Below are 17330 nucleotides of genomic sequence, written 5' to 3' on the forward strand. Positions count from 1 at the left end.
TGTTTACCTCCAAAATGTTGAGTTATACTTTTAATGAAATAAACAATAATATACCTAATTGTATTAACATTTTTAAAAGGTTTTGGTTAATTTCATTTAAATATTTATATTTGCAGTCAAGTTAATTAAATTAATTGCATTTAAATAATAGTATCATTGTAATTAAAATGGCATTATTATGATACCAATTAATGGAATTTAAGCAGTGTAAATTACTTGTGATTTCAGAACTTTGTTTTTCAGTTTACTATTAAAAAAATTTATCTCAAAAGGTTAACTCATTACTGATGAGGTTATGCTAAAATAGGGATACTGAACATGAGTGTGTCTACACAAACTGGTAGGTTAGCATATGATTGTATGAGGAAAGAAAAAAAAAGTTATTTTATTATTTTTAATTCTTTCAAAATATCATTCAAATAATAAAAAAAAATAATAATAATCAAATTTAAGTAGACAAGAAGTACTAATATTATATGGATTTAAATCTGTATATCTGCAATGCATATAATATCAGATGTTATTAACTCTTATTAAAAGTAAAATTAATTTTATTAAAATACAAAAACATAACTATATAGTTTAGTGAAAGTATGTCATCATGTTATTTTAAAATATTATCTGTTTAAATTTTTATTATTATTGGATTTAAATTTTTGTGAGTGTTATAAGTTTATTATATAATATATTTTATATTTTTCATGTTGTTTTATTAAATCACTTTTAATAGAAAGTTAAAATCACAAAACTTACTGAAGCATTGCAGTGTGAAAGCAGCAAACTTGCTAAAGAAAAAGAGGAAAGGGAAAAAGATGTAAGATATTTATATTTAAAAATAATATATATATATATATATATATATATATACATATATATATACATATGCATATGTTTATATGTATATATATCAACCCTCGAAATCAGGAAAAATGAGGTTGGCAATTTATTGCCGACCTCAAACTGGTAGAGGTTGGCCAAAAAATTTGACCCAAAGGGGTTACCATAAAACATAGAAACCAGGTCAGCATTGCCAAATGCCAACCCTAATTCTGAGGGCTGATATATATATATATATATATATATATATATTTATATTTATATATATATATATGTATATATATATATATATATATATATGTGTGTATATATATATATATATATATATATATATATATATATATATATATATATATATATATATATATATATATATATATATATATATATATATATATGTATATATATATATATATATATATATATATATATATACATATATACACACAGTATTGGACAAAACATTTGCAACCAACATCGAACAATGCTCAAAAGTGTTCCTAATTTTACATGTCTTAAAAACGAAACGAACTATACTACCACAGCAAACAGTTCAGGAGTCTGGAGTCATAGCATACCATGACATGAGCAATCAGCTGACAGGTGACAGCACATAGGCAGAATTTCATTGACAAGTGCCATTTTGCAGCGGACAAAACAAGTGCAACTTTTTTGGTTTGTTTCATTTTCTTAAGTCTGGTCCGTGTCAACGTCACGGAAGTTTTTTAATAGTTAAAGGAAGTATCAAGAGGTTTCCAGAAGTTTGCAGAAGCTTCCAGAAGTTTCCAGAAGAAGCATCTTGAAGCATCCAGTAGCATCCAGAAATATCCAGAAACATTTGGTGATAGATTGGCCGCCTCAATCTCCGGATCTCAACCCTATCGAGAACCTGTGGGAGATCGTCAACCGCAGAATTAATTGTGAAGGTGTTCGTAATATGGATCAACTGTTTGAACAAATCCAAAAGGCCTGGGCAGCGATTCCATAAAGTTTCATTGATCACCTGATCGAATCTATGGCTCGAAGATGCAAGGCTGTGATCGACAACAAAGGATTTGCCACGAAATATTGATAGCGAAATACAGCTTGGTCAACATTTTGTCGAGTTGCACTTGTTTTGTCCAAAAGGAAATCAACTTTTTTTAATACTTTTGATTAATTTATTCATTTTCGTGTACAAATAATGAACTTTGTGATGAATAAAACTTGAAGAACTTTGTCTCTAAACAGCTACATAGTTATTTCTCTAAATTGAAAAAATGCAGCACTTTTATATAAAGAAACTAAATTAGCATTATTTGGATGCATTCGTTTTGTCCGATACTGTATGTATATATATATATATATATATATATATAATAAAATTAAAATTGTAAAAACTAGCTCACTGTTTTTCGGACTCGCAAGCAAGTCTTCTTCAAACTAACAAAATATCTTCTTTTTATATGAATATACTCTCAAGCGGAGGTTCAACTGAACCTATTAAAAACATGGTACAATATGTTTCTTATTTCGCATATCAGACATCACAAAAGAACTATTCTATTAACTAGTTATACCAACTAAATATACCAACAAACTGAAAAGTTCAGCTCTAGCAACAAGTATTTAAGCCATGATATATATATATATCATGGCTATGAGGTCTGCAAATTATTGCCGACCTCATTTTTCCTAATTCCGAGGGTTGTATATATATGTTATGGCCTATTTAAATACACAGACTTGTTATTTACAAGTCTGAAAAACAGTAGGCCAGTTTTTTGATTTAATTTCATGATATTAAAAATGAAAACTAATATTATCCAAATATTAAAGCAAGCAAATATATTTTAACAAAACATAGTTCACCAAAAGTTATCTTTAGAAAAATAACAGCAACATGAATAACAACTTCCTTTGAACTTTTACATAAATCATATTCTTCTATTTCATTTTGTAATAAAAGTAAAGCTATTTTTAGTTCTTTTGTATCATTATTTACTGGTTCTTCATTATTAAACCATGTATTCAATGCCAGAGTTTCTTTAATTAGAGATTTTATGCTGATTATTTTTTAATTTTATTAATTTATCAAAATTGAATCTTAGAAAAATAAACCTCTTTAAATGTAATAGATTATTTTTGGTGGTGTACACTATCAAGTGTGTAAATTTTGTTTTGTCCATAATTAAAAAAAAAAAGTTCTTTGTAGAATTACTCTTGATAATGCTCTTGATAATGAGTTTTTTTTTAAATGCAAGTTGATTGGTTGAAGTTTTAATGTACAATTGGTTGAATGGTTGTCTCTAATAATAGCACAAATTTTAAAATTAGCATCAAAAAGGTTTGTTAGACACTCTTCACTTTCAGTCATTAACCAATTTCAAAACCAAAATAGAAATGTTTGTTTCAGGACATGTTCTAACAATAAAGGATATAGATCATTGGGGAAGAGGTATCAAATTTCCTTTATGGTATAACTTTACTTGCAGATTGTTATCAACACTGATGCTTTCAATTTTAGTGTTATATTTTCAATAATAGCACTATAATGAATAATGCCACCATATATGTTCTTAAATATAAAAATTTTGAGGGCAAATTTGTTAAAGTTCAAGTCAAGTTATTTACTAAACAAATCTTATCTTGTTTTTTGAAAACCACTGTTTCATCAAGCAATAAATAAGATTAAGGTCTTTTTGTAGGAATCTTTCTTAAAGCTGCAAGTGTAGGAAATAAAGATGGCTTTATAAAACAATGTTTATTTGTATAAATTGTTGGAATAGGATTATTTGTAAAGTATACTGAATTTTGCCTCATTTAATAAACTAATTAATTTGATCCATTGAGAGCATAAATCTATGTCTGAGGGAAAGTTAAATACTGTTATATATCAGTTATAAGACCCTCTTCATTATCGTCATTTTTTTTCTTTTTGTAATCGCTTCTGCAAGCAACTACACAGCACTTTTTAGGCATTTTGTAAGATAAACAACTAATATAAAGTATAGTGGTGGTAGTAGTAGTAGTAGTAGTAGTAGTAGTAGTAGTAGTAGTAGTAGTAGTAGTAGTAGTAGTAGTAGTAGTAGTAGTAGTAGTAGTAGTAGTAATAGTAGTAGTGATAGTAGTGATAGTAGTTGTGGAGTAGTTGTGGAGTAGGTGATAGTAGTTGTGGTAGTGCCATTTTGAGCGTGTTTCACTCTGGACTATTGGCAATCATTGCAACTGAGGTAATGGCAGTAAAGAGTCACAGCACTTTTATAAGAAAACGTGAATGTAAGTGTATGCAAATATCTAATTTATGTAAACTTCAAATTATGTCATGTTAAAACATATATCAAGTTTTACGGTTTAACTTTTTTTCAAAAATTGCAATGTGGCAATATCTCTTAATTTTGATTTATTTGCTGTTTTAAAAATTATTAAACACTATTAAAACAATTATGGTACAATATATCTTAATGGCTGAAAGTTTAGCTTGCAGCATTTCAAACATGCATCTCTGTGTTTCAAATACTTAAGCTTGCACTTTTTTTTTTAATTTTTTTTTTTTTTAAATACAAAATAAAACATTTTTGAAGTTTTATTGATATTATATACATAACAAATATAAAGTTATTATATACCAAAACAAACAAAAGGGAGAAAATAGAAAAAAACTTTATTTCTAAAAGCATCAAAACACCAGGAGAAATTTGTTGCACATATGCCGTGATAGAGATGCTTACATTATCAATGTGCTTAGGTAATTAATTCTAATAAGCTGCAGATGGTCTGGAAAAAAAATTGATTGTCTGAAACTCAATAAAGAAAAAAATTAATTTGCCTGTCCTACTACTACAGAAAGTGCTGCTGTGGAGGCAAAAATTAAAAATAGCTCATAACTTGCAAAAGTTTCAAAATTTTATTTTAACAGTTAAAAGTCTTTTATGCTATATTTAATTTTTTCCTATGAGTATATATGGCCAAATTAAAACAATCGAAAATGTATTGTGTTAAAGTGAGGATTGGAACCCTAGCAAACCGACACCATTGACAGCACACTAAACCACTGAGCTATTGAAGTTATGTATGTAAGTGATAAACAAACTATTTATAAATCTCTTATAAGCTCTATGTATGCGGAAAAGGTGTGTATGTTAATTTTTTTTTGCTCTCAAAGTAATTTTTTTTTTATGAGTTGTTATTCTATGGTTGATTAAAAAATACTGAAGTATATAAAAAATATGTTTAGATATTATCGATATGGAATAGATAAATGTAGAAATAGTCAGTTTGGTGATGACCCGTATTTTACAGGTCCAGACAGCTAGGATATTTATATAAGGAAAAAAGTATAGAAAAGTTTAGTGTGGAATAAGCTTACAAAGATATTTTCTATTCAGCTATTATACTTATTAAAATCTAAAAAAGTTTTGGGATTAAAGTTTCCATTTTTAGTATTGAAAAGAGAAAAATATTTTATTGCTATGCCAACTAAAATGCGCAGTAGAATCAGCATAGCAACAGAATCGTTTTGCATCATAAAAAATTTATAAGAAATAATAACCTTTTTCTAATCAATTTTTTTTATGGAAAAAACTTTTAATGATTAATTTTAATTTAAATGAAGATTATAAAGTTAATATAATAAGTTTTGTGATTAATTTACATCCAAAAAATTTAATTATAATAAAATAATATAAAAAAGTTTTTTTTATTATTATTTAACAAAAAATTTTTATACAATCATATTTCACTCATTTTTTTAAAGGTGTTAACATTTAAAGAAGATGTTTCTAATCTAAGAGATCAGTTGGATAACTGTTTTCTTATTATAGCTGAAAAAAACAAAGAGTTAAAAGTTCTTGAAGTAATTTTTTAAAATCTTTTTGTATTTAATTTATTTATACTTCTTCGGTTTAACTTTTTAATATATTTCATGATGTCCTTTTTAACTATTATATATATATATATATATATATATATATATATATATATATATATATATATATATATATATATATATATATATATATATATATATATATATATATATATATATATATATTAACTATCATATTTTGTTTAGGAAAATCATGAATTATTAAAAGAAGATCTCAATAAAAAAACTGTAAGCTGAACAACAAAATTAATTTTGTGTTAATTATTGTATTTGTTTTGTTTTTACTTCTACTTTTTTTAACAAATTCCTTTTCAACAAGGCTGCAAGCAACTACTATTAAGTTAGTAGTTACTAGAAAACAAATAATAGTGTTCAAAAGCAACAAAGTGGTTGGTAGAAGACTTTAAAAGTTGTAGGTTGTATGAGTCAGGAAAACATGAAGAAAGGAGAGATTTCGAAAGCATTAAACTGCATGAAAAAAAAAAAGATAAATAAAAGTTTTTAAAGTATAAATGGTCCAATTTTAAAAAAAAATGCAACTTTGCTGAATGATGAGTTAAGTGAGAATAAGTTTTGGTTGATAGAGCTAAAGCTGATAGCTTGTTTGAGCAGCAACCATCATATAGTTTGTAAAAAAGAGAAAGAGATGCAATCTTACAACAATGGGAGAGAGGCATAAGCTTGGCAAATAAAGCTGGTCTAACTACATTTATAATATGTTTTTGGATTTTCTCTAGAAGAGAAAGAGCATCGCTAGAAGACCGCCAATATAATAACAGTGTTCCATACAGGAACAAATAAGAAATTTGTAGAGGTAGAGAATGGAACATAAAAATAGGCAATGGAGTAAGAAAATTATAAGCACAGTAAAGAGAAATCAATCATAGCAAATGCAAACCTTGCAGTTATTACAATTAGATATAGCAACTACACAAGGAGAAACAGAAGACAAGCTCAGATCAAAAACAAGACACAATTTAAGGGTTAAAGTTAAGTGTATTGGCTTGTCTGGAAAAGAGTCACGTTAAATTAAAAGTTAAATATTTGGATAAAAGGTTGAGAAATACAGAACAACTTGCTTGCCAGCAGATTCATTTATTTTAATGAGCATTAAAGTCGCAATAACAATATTTACAGAACTCTGAGAGCTATAACAGAGTTTGGAAAACTTTACTATCAGTCATTTGTAATAAAATACATATTACTAGTAGCAAGGTGATTGTGATAATCCTGAACCTGACCTGATCTGAAAGTGTTGCTATTAATGTGTATTAATATTGTTAGTATTAGTATTATTGTGTACTAACAAAAGTAAAATAAAGATAGAATCAAATAATAAGGTAATGCAATAGTAATTGAAAAGTGAGTATAATAGTACTTATTTCTTTATGCATTCTCTGAATGACTCTCCAATTACAATGATAATGGGACATTGTCCCTGGAAATGGCTAAAATCTGTAATTGAATGAAGAGTAAATAAACACAATGGGAAGTCACTAAAAAGTTAGTTACTTACTTGAGTGTATTGGAGATTTTATTCTTATAGTTTGTCAAAATACCAACAACAAAAAAAATTAGACAGCACATAATGAAAAATTATTTGAAAAAAAGTCAAATTTTTTCTCTTTAAAATACATTTTTTGACTATATACTAGTCATCGTCAGTTTCAAGGTACAAAAATTTCCTGTGCTTATATCAATAAAATATAAAATCAATTAAAAAGCATTAATTATACTATTCTTACAAAAACCAATTAAAATTTAATAAATTTCCAGTTAAGCATTAATAAAAGGAAATCATATTAAGTAAAAAAATTAATGATGATTTAGACCATCATAATTAACATGACATAATTAACTATACCTTAGAGTGTTCAAATATTTGAGTTTTAAAATCAAACGATGTTTCACCAATGTAACAAGAGTTAAATTCTGCACCAAACTCCTATTTCATTAATGAAACGTCTTGTCATTTTAAAACTGGAATATTTCTTGCAACACTATAGGAGGGATAAAAACTTCCATATATTTAAACACTTCTAATGAATCAAACTTTTCTTAATTTAGTTGTGACTGCTTTTCAATTCTAGATGTTACTGAATGATGTTACTAACAAACAAGTCATGTCAGGATGATAATGACAGTTGAAATCATCATAATCTTTTTCTTTCTTTTTTTTATATATTATTGCTTTTATCATTGTTTAACTAGAAATTTATGTATTTTTAATGTGGTTAGTAAGTATAGAGAATATATATGATTGAGCAAAACGTCTTCATTGTTGAAAATCATTTCAAATTTAGTAAAAATTACGTTAAATTTAATGAAAATTATGTTGTTTGAAGAAAATTTTTAACAAAATATGGAAAACCAAATTGTCCGACAAGCTCTATTTAAAATATTATGAATAAATTTAAGGAAATAATTCAAGATCAAAAAATTAAAATCTATTGTGGTAGTCGTTCCCAAGAAGACATTGTTGTTGTCGTCAAAAATATTGTTGTCAGGAAAGTGTTAGTGAAGAGTCAAACACATCAATTCGTCATCATTCACAGTAATTATGCATAAAACAAACCACTTTATTCAATATTTTGCATAAGGATCTTCACCTAAAGGCTTACAAAATACTGTTAATGCAACTATTGTTGCCAACTGATAATGGATTACATTGCTGATAATGAATTACATTGACTAATTGGATTACATTATTTAATTGGGCTCTTGCTACAGAAAATGATGTTTTTTTAACAAAGTAATTTTTAGTGATAAAGAACATTTTGAAAATGGTGGATCCACCAATTTCAATATGTGCTTCATCACTAAAAATCACTTTGTTAAAATAACCATCATTTTTTGTAGCAAAAGCCTAGTTATAATATAAACAAACAAAGTTGTTGAATCTGGTGTGAAGAAAATTTATACCCAATATTGGATAAACATATATCCACAAAAAGTAACTGTTTGGTTTTTGGTATAGTGGATTGTTTGGTCCATGTTTCTTAGAAAATGATACTGAAGCTGTTAATGTGAATGTTGCTTGTTATCGAATGTTTATTAATTTTTTGCTAGAGCAGTATATGTAGTTTTAACTGGATGGTACAACCATGCATATTGATGTGCAGTATATGATTTAACAGGTACAACATTTTACAGCAACAGATTACAAAACAATCTTTTGAACAAGGAACTTGGTAATCAAATAATTTCTCAAAAGGAACTGTTAATTGGCCATTATGATCATGTGATCTAACACCATTAAGTTTCTTCTTATAGGGTTTTTTAAAGAGCAAATTTTACACATATAATCCTTAAAACTTTCAACATCTGAAAGAATGTGTGACGGATGCTTTTTAACTGCTCTGGCTTTATCCTTTAACTGATTGACAAACCCTTCTGGAAAGTAGTCAAATGTCTTGTGATGCAGTTATTTGTATTTAGTTCTGGACAAGGATACCAGTACAGTGGGTCACTTATGTTTCGGAAAACTGTCAAAACTGCATCAAAACTATCTAGCTCTGAAGGTGCAAAGAACATGATAATAAGAAAGCAACTCAATGAAAGAAAACATATGTAAAGATGACTTTCAAGAATTGTTTGATTTTGTTATGGACAAGATGACAGAAATACAGAACAATCAGTATTAGGAATTCCTTTGCTTGCAAATAGAAAATAATTATTTCTGCAGCATAAGTGGAGTAGATGTAAAAACAAGAGGATAAAAAAAGAAAAGTGAAAAGGAGATATGAAGAACACATGACAAATAGCTTTAAGGAAAAAGAAGGTGAAATTCATTGACATCTAGTTCAAAGATAGTAGAAGATGAAGAGTATTAGCCAACTCAGCCATGCACACTTACCATATCAACATCAACAAACTCAACAGCTTGTGCTTCATCAACAATAAATTAATTTAAGAATATCTTCTGGTCCTCTGATGTTTTAGGTGAGTTTGGTCACATTTGAACAAGAGATGGTCAAGTAAATCTTTTTATTAAAGTAATTTAGTCATGGACTCTGTATTCACAGATTATTAAAGAACATGTGATAGAAAATTTTTTTACCAGGCACTCTTGACAAAAAGACTCAGTTCAAATTGAATGTTCATATGGATTCCGAGCTCTCTCAATGGCTTTGTATTTTCATCAAATCTAAAGACCTATCTGAAGAAGACTGTTGCCAGCTAGACACATAAAACATTTACAAGGCACTTCTGGTTTCCTTTGAGCATCTGGTTGACATAGCCCTTTTAGATTTAGGTTTTTCAATAAGTTTTATGACATATAAAACTTATTGAAAAATATATTATGTTATAAATGATGAACTAACTGCACACATAACAGTTGTAAATGATTTAGCTGGCTGACAGTTGTAAATGATGTAGCTGGCTGCACACATGACAGTTGTAAATGATGAATCAATCTTATTGTGAATTACAATGACACACTGACAAAGAACAAGGAACAGAAAGATTTTTATATTTATAAAATTTTGAGTTGCATTTTCAATATAAATACATAGACATAGTTGTTTAAGTTTAGATGAAAGAAAATTGGTGACTAAGTAGATTTTGAACTTGCTGTTTCTTAAATTTAAGTCTAATTATAGTTATATGTGTATATAATTTTTGAAATGGTTTTAGGTATTTTAAAATAAATTTGATTTAGATAGCGCTTGATCACGAAACACATAATAAAAAATCCTCTGTTCTCGAAGTTGTGAATACTGATACTTTAACAGAAATGTTATCAGAAAGCCTTGAAGCTTCTAAGCAAGAAGATCTAAAGGAAATAGAAAGATTAAGAAAGCAGTTGATGGAATATGAAGTCATACAGTCTGGACAAGAAGCACTAGAAGGACAAATTAAATTTCTTGAAACTGAACTTGAAGATTTAGAAAAAGAAAAAATGAACCAAAAACAAAAGTATATATATTTTTTTATTTTTATATTTAATTATATATTTATTTATTGTGTATATATATATATATATATATATATATATATATATATATATATATATATTTGTCATTTAATAAGTTTTATTTATTTAATAATTAAATGAATCAGATAGATAAGTTGGATAAATGAATAAGATAAAATAAATTAGTTAATTTAAATAAATTGGGTAGGTCAAATAAATTAGATGAAATAAATAACTTGAATAAGGTATATTTTTACTTACTATTTTTATTGTTAATTTTTATTATTAATTTTATTCTTTTTAAGAGAGAAGTTATTAGAAGATGAAATAAGTTCTTACCGAGAATGTATGGAGAGGGAAAAAGAACTTGCAAAAGAGGCACTTTTCAAAAGGGTAATTATTTCTTGCAGCATTTACTTGTTTTATTTTTACACGTACATGAAATGAATATTTTAAAATCATATATATATATATATATATATATATATATATATATATATATATATAGAGAGAGAGAGAGAGAGAGAGAGAGAGAGAGAGAGAGAGAGAGAGAGAGAGAGAGAGAGAGAGAGAGAGAGAGAGAGAGTTCTATAAATGGCTGCATTTGGGAGTACAGAAGGTAAAAAATGATTCTTTTGCCAACAAATACGTCACTTTTAATTACTTTTGACTTTTGTCCAACATTTCTGTGTTGTCAGAAAGTTAAAACCATTAATTTAATTACAAATTAATTGTTTTTTATAAAAACCACAAAAACGCAAATTTAATTGACCAGAATGTTTTTAAAATATTCTGAATGTTTTTAATAATATAAACAATGTTTTTATTTTTTTAATAAAGTGTTTTTAATTTTTTTTTTTTTTTTTTTACTGTAAATCATGCGCGGAGTGTTGCTACATCGACTATCTTATAGCCTGACTCGCAAGGGAGTGCTGCTACATCGACTGACAAATAGCCTGACCTGCAACGGAGTGCTGCTACATCAACTATCTTATAGCCTGACTCACAAGGGAATGCTGCTACATCGACTGAAGGTTTGGTTGGGGCAGGCAGTCTATCAATTTAAAAAAAAAATCCGGTCTTGCATTTTAATTTTTTTTTTGTGTCATCAAAATACAGAAAAACTTTCTCACAACCAGTTGGGAGTTCAGGTTGATCAGAAAACCTGATGAGTTTATTGATGAAACACAGTGTTAAATGAAAAAAATTTTTGTGAAGTGATTTTCTGCTACTTTATATATATATAAATTAGTAGAATATATATATTCTACTACTTTATAATTGCTCTGTTCTTTTAAGAACATTGAGCACTCTATTTTGTAGTATACATTTTTAAATTGTTTAAGTATATATATATATATATATATATATATATATATATATATATATATATATATATATATATATATATGTATATATATATATATAAAGTACAGATTGAAAATATACTTCTTAGAAGTAAACCCTAATTTTTTCTATGAATGCGTTTTGATTAATTGTATTATAAGACCATTTATTAAATTTATGGCATTTATTAAAATTGACATTTATTTTTAAAACATTAGGGGTTGTCCACAAATTATGCAATGTGGAGGGTGTTTGCAATTTTGTAACAATTTGTTACAGTGGGAGGGGGAGGTATGATTTAATTATGAAATAAAAATAACGATATAATAGTTCTTTAGACAATAATAGTTAATAAGCATTACCAAAAAATATTATGTTAATATAACCTGCACTGCGAGAATAATTTATTGCTAAAGAAGTTATTTAAATAATATATTTATCAAAAACTAAACATCTTTGGTGGTTATTTGTCATTTTTGTCACTGTTAATTTATACAACTTTACATCAAACTATTGTAGTGCAAAAAAGACTATGTACACTCCACTTCCCCCAAACCAATGTGTTTATTTAGTCACTTAATTTATACAACTTTACATCGAACATAGGAGTGCCAAAAAGAATATATGTACACTCCACTTCCCCCATACTTATTTAAGTCAGTCGATGGATGAAACTACACTGCAACTACAGCTGTATCTGTCAATTTATGTACTCATAGGTTATTGTTCTTTGAAACTTTAAAAATGTAAATAATAAATAAATATAGTTATAATTAAACAACAATAATTTTTAAAACATAAAACTACTTAAAAATAAAACATCAATATATAAGATTTTGTTTGCTTAGGAGTGAGTTGAACCTGTACCTTTGATCGCCACGCCTTAAAATATACAAGTTTACACATCCACGGCTCTACGCAATTTTAAAAATCTGAAAATTTTGACCTACTTATAATATTTTTTGTGGGTTTGATTATTTGTTTATACTTTTAAAGTAATATTAAATAATAATAATTAATTTTATAATAAATATAATTTTATAATAAATAATAATTAAAATATATATGTATTAAAAAGAATTCATGAGATAATTTAAAGCAGGTAAAAAATTAAAAGTATTATTGTATTAAAAACCACAAAAAAAATTTTTTGGTTAGGAGAAAGAAGGGATATAAATTTGTTGCATAATTTTGGGGGAGGGGTCAGTAAAACGTGATGATTTGTTACTAGAAAGGGGGAGAGAGTCCAAAAATTGTGTGAAATAATTTATGGACAATCCCTTAGCTTTTTGTATTTTAAAAATAAATTCAATATATAAGATATAACAACATGTGCATGTGTGTATATGTATATATATTTAATAAAAATTGTAATAACAATAATAATCAAGGAATAGAATCCGCTCAATTTAAATTTTTATAATTTGATAGGATCAAGCCATCAATGAAAAACATGCTATATCTAATGAGTAAGTAGACATTTTGTGATGCAATTGATTGATAGTTTTTAGTGCATTTTTTGTATCATCGTTTATTTCTTAGATTCTCATTGGTATATATCCTCTAATTGCTATTATTATTATTATTATTGTATGTAATACTTTTATATTCTTATTATTTGTTATTTTTCAAAAGTTTTTGTCATCAACTGGTCAATAGCAATAATTTCTTGCATCTTTTTAAAGTTGTTTTTTAACATTTTGCACACTTCCTTTAATTTGAATTAGGGTAGAGGGGAACTTTTACTAAATTCAACAGATCTCATGAATAGTGAGTCTGATTTACATAATTTTTTTCTATTAGAAAAATTTAACCTGCTAAAAATTGGTTAAGAAAACAGTATATTTTTTGATTTGTATTTGAAGAAATTGCTTAAAGTTTACCAAGTTGCTAAACCTGCCAACACATTGTAAGTTAGGCAACTGTTTATGGGGCAAGTTGAGCGAGCAACGAATTAAAAAATATGCATTATGTGGAACTTAGATCATCAATAAAACTATCGTTAACAGTAAGCGGGTCTATAACTTATAAATTTTTATTTTATATTTTTTAATGACCTTTTAAAGTAAGACAAAGAATTAAATAAAGTAAAAAAGTGTTATAAAATATAAAAATAATTACTTTATACAATTATGTTTTTACACTTTAAAGCCAATTTAAAAATTATTAATTCTAAATATATATACAATTGATTCACATTGTGTTACCATTCTAATTCCTTAATTTTTATCAATTATATATTTTGTCGTGCAATGAGTAGTTTTTAGGATATTTTAATTGCCCAACTTGCTCCTATGCTTAACTAGCCCTGCTCTACCCTATTTATAGCAGCACACACAAACTTCTAGTATTATTTGGCAGGGCAAATTTTAAGTTGTAAGTCTATCTGTAAAATATCTGTTCTACTTTAAAAAAACACTAGCTAAAAAGTAGATATTGAATCCTTTTATGAGTTCAGAATATAGTTTGAGTTCAGTCTTACTTGAGTAGAAGCTTACTTGTGGAGAAAAGCAAAAAAATTCATGGATGATTCAAAATACTTCGATTTAAATAATCGGTGTAATTAACTTTGTTTTTAAAAAATTTAATTATATTTTTAATTTTTGGTTTTTGTTCTTTTCTTTTGTTCTTTTTTTTTTTTTTTTTTTCCTTTTGAGTTATATATTATAATTTTATTAATCATCCTCCGTAAATATGTTTACAAGGTAAAAATACAAACTAACAAATATAGTTTAAAATCAAGCAAGAATAGGAGAAGATAAAAATAAAATAAAAAAAGGATCATTTAGGAATGTTTTTTTTTCAAGAGTATTTTTAAAAAATTGTTCGCTGTTGCTTTGCATTCCAACATTGAACTGCTTGGTATGGAAGCTTAATGTTGTTTAAAGTATTAAAAAAAGATTGAAAAACCTAATGTAAACTTTGTATTATAGATTGGCTGAATACAAGATGAATATGTTTAACATACAAGAAGACCTTGATGCTGTTCTTGAGGAACTTGAAAAGTACAATGATTTCTTATTACCTAAAATACTTTATTAGTCTTAAAGTTAATGATAACATACTGAATAAGATTCGCAGTAATTCTTATTTTAGTAAATGAATAGTATTATTCACTTCTATTATTATTTGTTATTGTTTTTTTTCTAATATTGGATATTCACTATTAAATTATTTATTATATATGTTTTTTATATGATTTTCTGAATGAGGCAACTTTGTTTTTGTTTTTGTTTTTTCTTTAAAATTTAGGACTAAAAGTTTAGAGGAAAAATATTTTAATGAGAAAATAGCTTATCAGTCGAAACTTGAAATCATTGAGGAGGAAAAGAAGCGTATTGCAAAGGTATGATACTATCACAGCACTAAAGGGAGGTATGATCACAACATATAGGTATAATCGCAGCAGTATAGGGATTATTAAAATGATATATAAATATTTTTAAAATTAATTATGTTAGACCTCAATAGAAGAATAATTTTGACATATACAAGAACTTTATTTCATGAATCAATTTAGGTTATGCTTTATCAGTTCATCTTATCATAGTTTTGAGAAATAATTTGTGTTAATATTTAATAGTTATTTGTATTTACGTTATAACTAACTGTTGTCATTTTATCTAAAAACATTTTAAAATATAATTTTACATAAGATCCAAGTTAGTTTAATGGTCAGTTGCCTGGGGCATTAGTTGTTTGAAAGTGCCGAAACTTCGTAGTATTTTATTTAATATTACATATATGATTCATAAGACTCTTCTCCAAATTTATACTTACACATTTTCATTTAGTTGACATGATTTCATACTTCATAGGAAATCGAATTACTGCAGAAGGAAAATGACGCGGTTAAAGTTGAAAATGCGAAGTTAGCGGGTCACCACAATCATTCTCAGAGAATTAAAGTTTTAATGGATCTGAAGAATGAGATTAAAGACCTCAAAGAGGTGGAATGTTTTTTAAATTACATAAGTTGTTGTTCATTAACAAAATGCTTTTCATTTATTTTTATTTTTTTTTTAAATAGGATAACGATTATCTTCGGCAGGAATTAATTTCTTGGAAACAGCGTTATGAACTTAAATAAAGAACTTTTTTGGCTCCATTTAAATAAAATGACTTTACAGTAAGTTTTGATTTTGATAAGATATAAGATGAAATGAAGAAACTAATATTTCAGTTCAATAAATTTTATTTTGGCAAGATCTGGATGAAATAATATCTCAGTTGATCTAAATAAACATTCAGTTGTTAAATTATAGATCAATTAAATCAATAAACGATTTAATATAAAATATAATAAAATTAAATCAATAAACGAATTGATTAATACATTTTATAGGCTTGAACGATTTGGTTGATACTGTATTAAGTTGAACATTGGAATTTTAAAATAAACAAAGGTTTATGCTGTTTATTGATTATAAATATCGAATAGTATTGTATATGTATTTTTCTTATTACAACCCTTAGAATCAGAAAAGAATTATGCCATGTATACACGATTGTTTTAAATTAAAGCCAATAATTTCATTATCCTTAGGGTTCAAACCCTCAAACTACTTGAGTGTTGGTTCGGGTTGAGTTCTATAAAAAATTATTGGGTGCGGTTATCAAATTACTTCCGGCAAATGACAAATGAAAGTTAAGTAACCGCAAAATGAACTTTAGGCTGAATGTAACTGTTATTTCGAAATCTAGTTAAGTCTGTTCTGATTTATTTTGAATTGGGCGCTAAATATCTTAAGAGATTTTTTAATTATTTTGAACATAGGTATTAAAAGATATAAAATATTTATATGTTTGACAAGTAAGTACTGCGTGGTAATGTGTAAGACGGATTACATTTAATATGATTGCATGCTTTTGTTTTTATTTATAAAAGAATTTTTTAATTTTTATTTGTGCTGCGTCATGCAGTATATGTGTAATTTTAATTACGTAAATACAAAGATTATGGACGAAAAATTGTCTCGATTGGAATTACAATGTTTCGGAAGTTCAATCATCTCAATTAAGAAAACAATTGAAAAAAGTTTATAATGTTCTGATTAGATTTAGTAATAATTTATTGCATTATTCCATTTAGTAAGATTCGAAAGTTCTTTGTTTACTGGTTTAAACAAAATGTTAATCATTATGAGCATAAAATAAATTGTACCATCTGTAAATAAAAGTAGTCTAATTCAGTACACGCATTGTTTAAATCATAATATAAACTAGAAATACTAGTGGTCTAAATATAGATAATAGAAATCCCAAAAGCTTTATTCATATTGATAGTTTTTCCGTCACCTTATGTATATTTATACTCATCAGTAAAGTGCCTTTTTTAAAATCTACGTTGCTTGGTAGAGA

General features: G+C 26.5%; 1 protein-coding gene across 4 annotated transcripts in view; it reads left to right on the top strand.

Annotated features, from left to right (window-relative positions):
* Window positions 1-16470, top strand: part of LOC100208547 (kinesin-like protein KIF15) — a 91579-nt gene extending 75109 nt beyond the window's left edge. Inside the window, exons 29-39 of one of the 4 annotated variants that reach the window (XM_065819170.1) lie at window positions 731-814; window positions 5573-5671; window positions 5891-5932; window positions 10368-10624; window positions 10928-11015; window positions 13401-13438; window positions 14903-14974; window positions 15222-15315; window positions 15788-15919; window positions 16000-16098; window positions 16315-16470. In XM_065819170.1, coding sequence (XP_065675242.1) covers window positions 731-814; window positions 5573-5671; window positions 5891-5932; window positions 10368-10624; window positions 10928-11015; window positions 13401-13438; window positions 14903-14974; window positions 15222-15315; window positions 15788-15919; window positions 16000-16059 — 966 coding nt within the window. In that variant the 3' untranslated portion in view covers window positions 16060-16098; window positions 16315-16470. Of the gene's footprint in view, window positions 1-730; window positions 815-5572; window positions 5672-5890; window positions 5933-10367; window positions 10625-10927; window positions 11016-13400; window positions 13439-14902; window positions 14975-15221; window positions 15316-15787; window positions 15920-15999; window positions 16214-16314 lie in introns of those variants that run through there. The other 3 variants (XM_065819172.1, XM_065819169.1, XM_065819171.1) reach the window with 3 other exon arrangements.
* Window positions 16471-17330: the final 860 nt, after the last annotated feature.

The sequence above is a fragment of the Hydra vulgaris genome, chromosome 15 (genome assembly GCF_038396675.1).
Source record: "Hydra vulgaris chromosome 15, alternate assembly HydraT2T_AEP".
Classification (NCBI taxonomy): Eukaryota; Metazoa; Cnidaria; class Hydrozoa; order Anthoathecata; family Hydridae; genus Hydra; species Hydra vulgaris.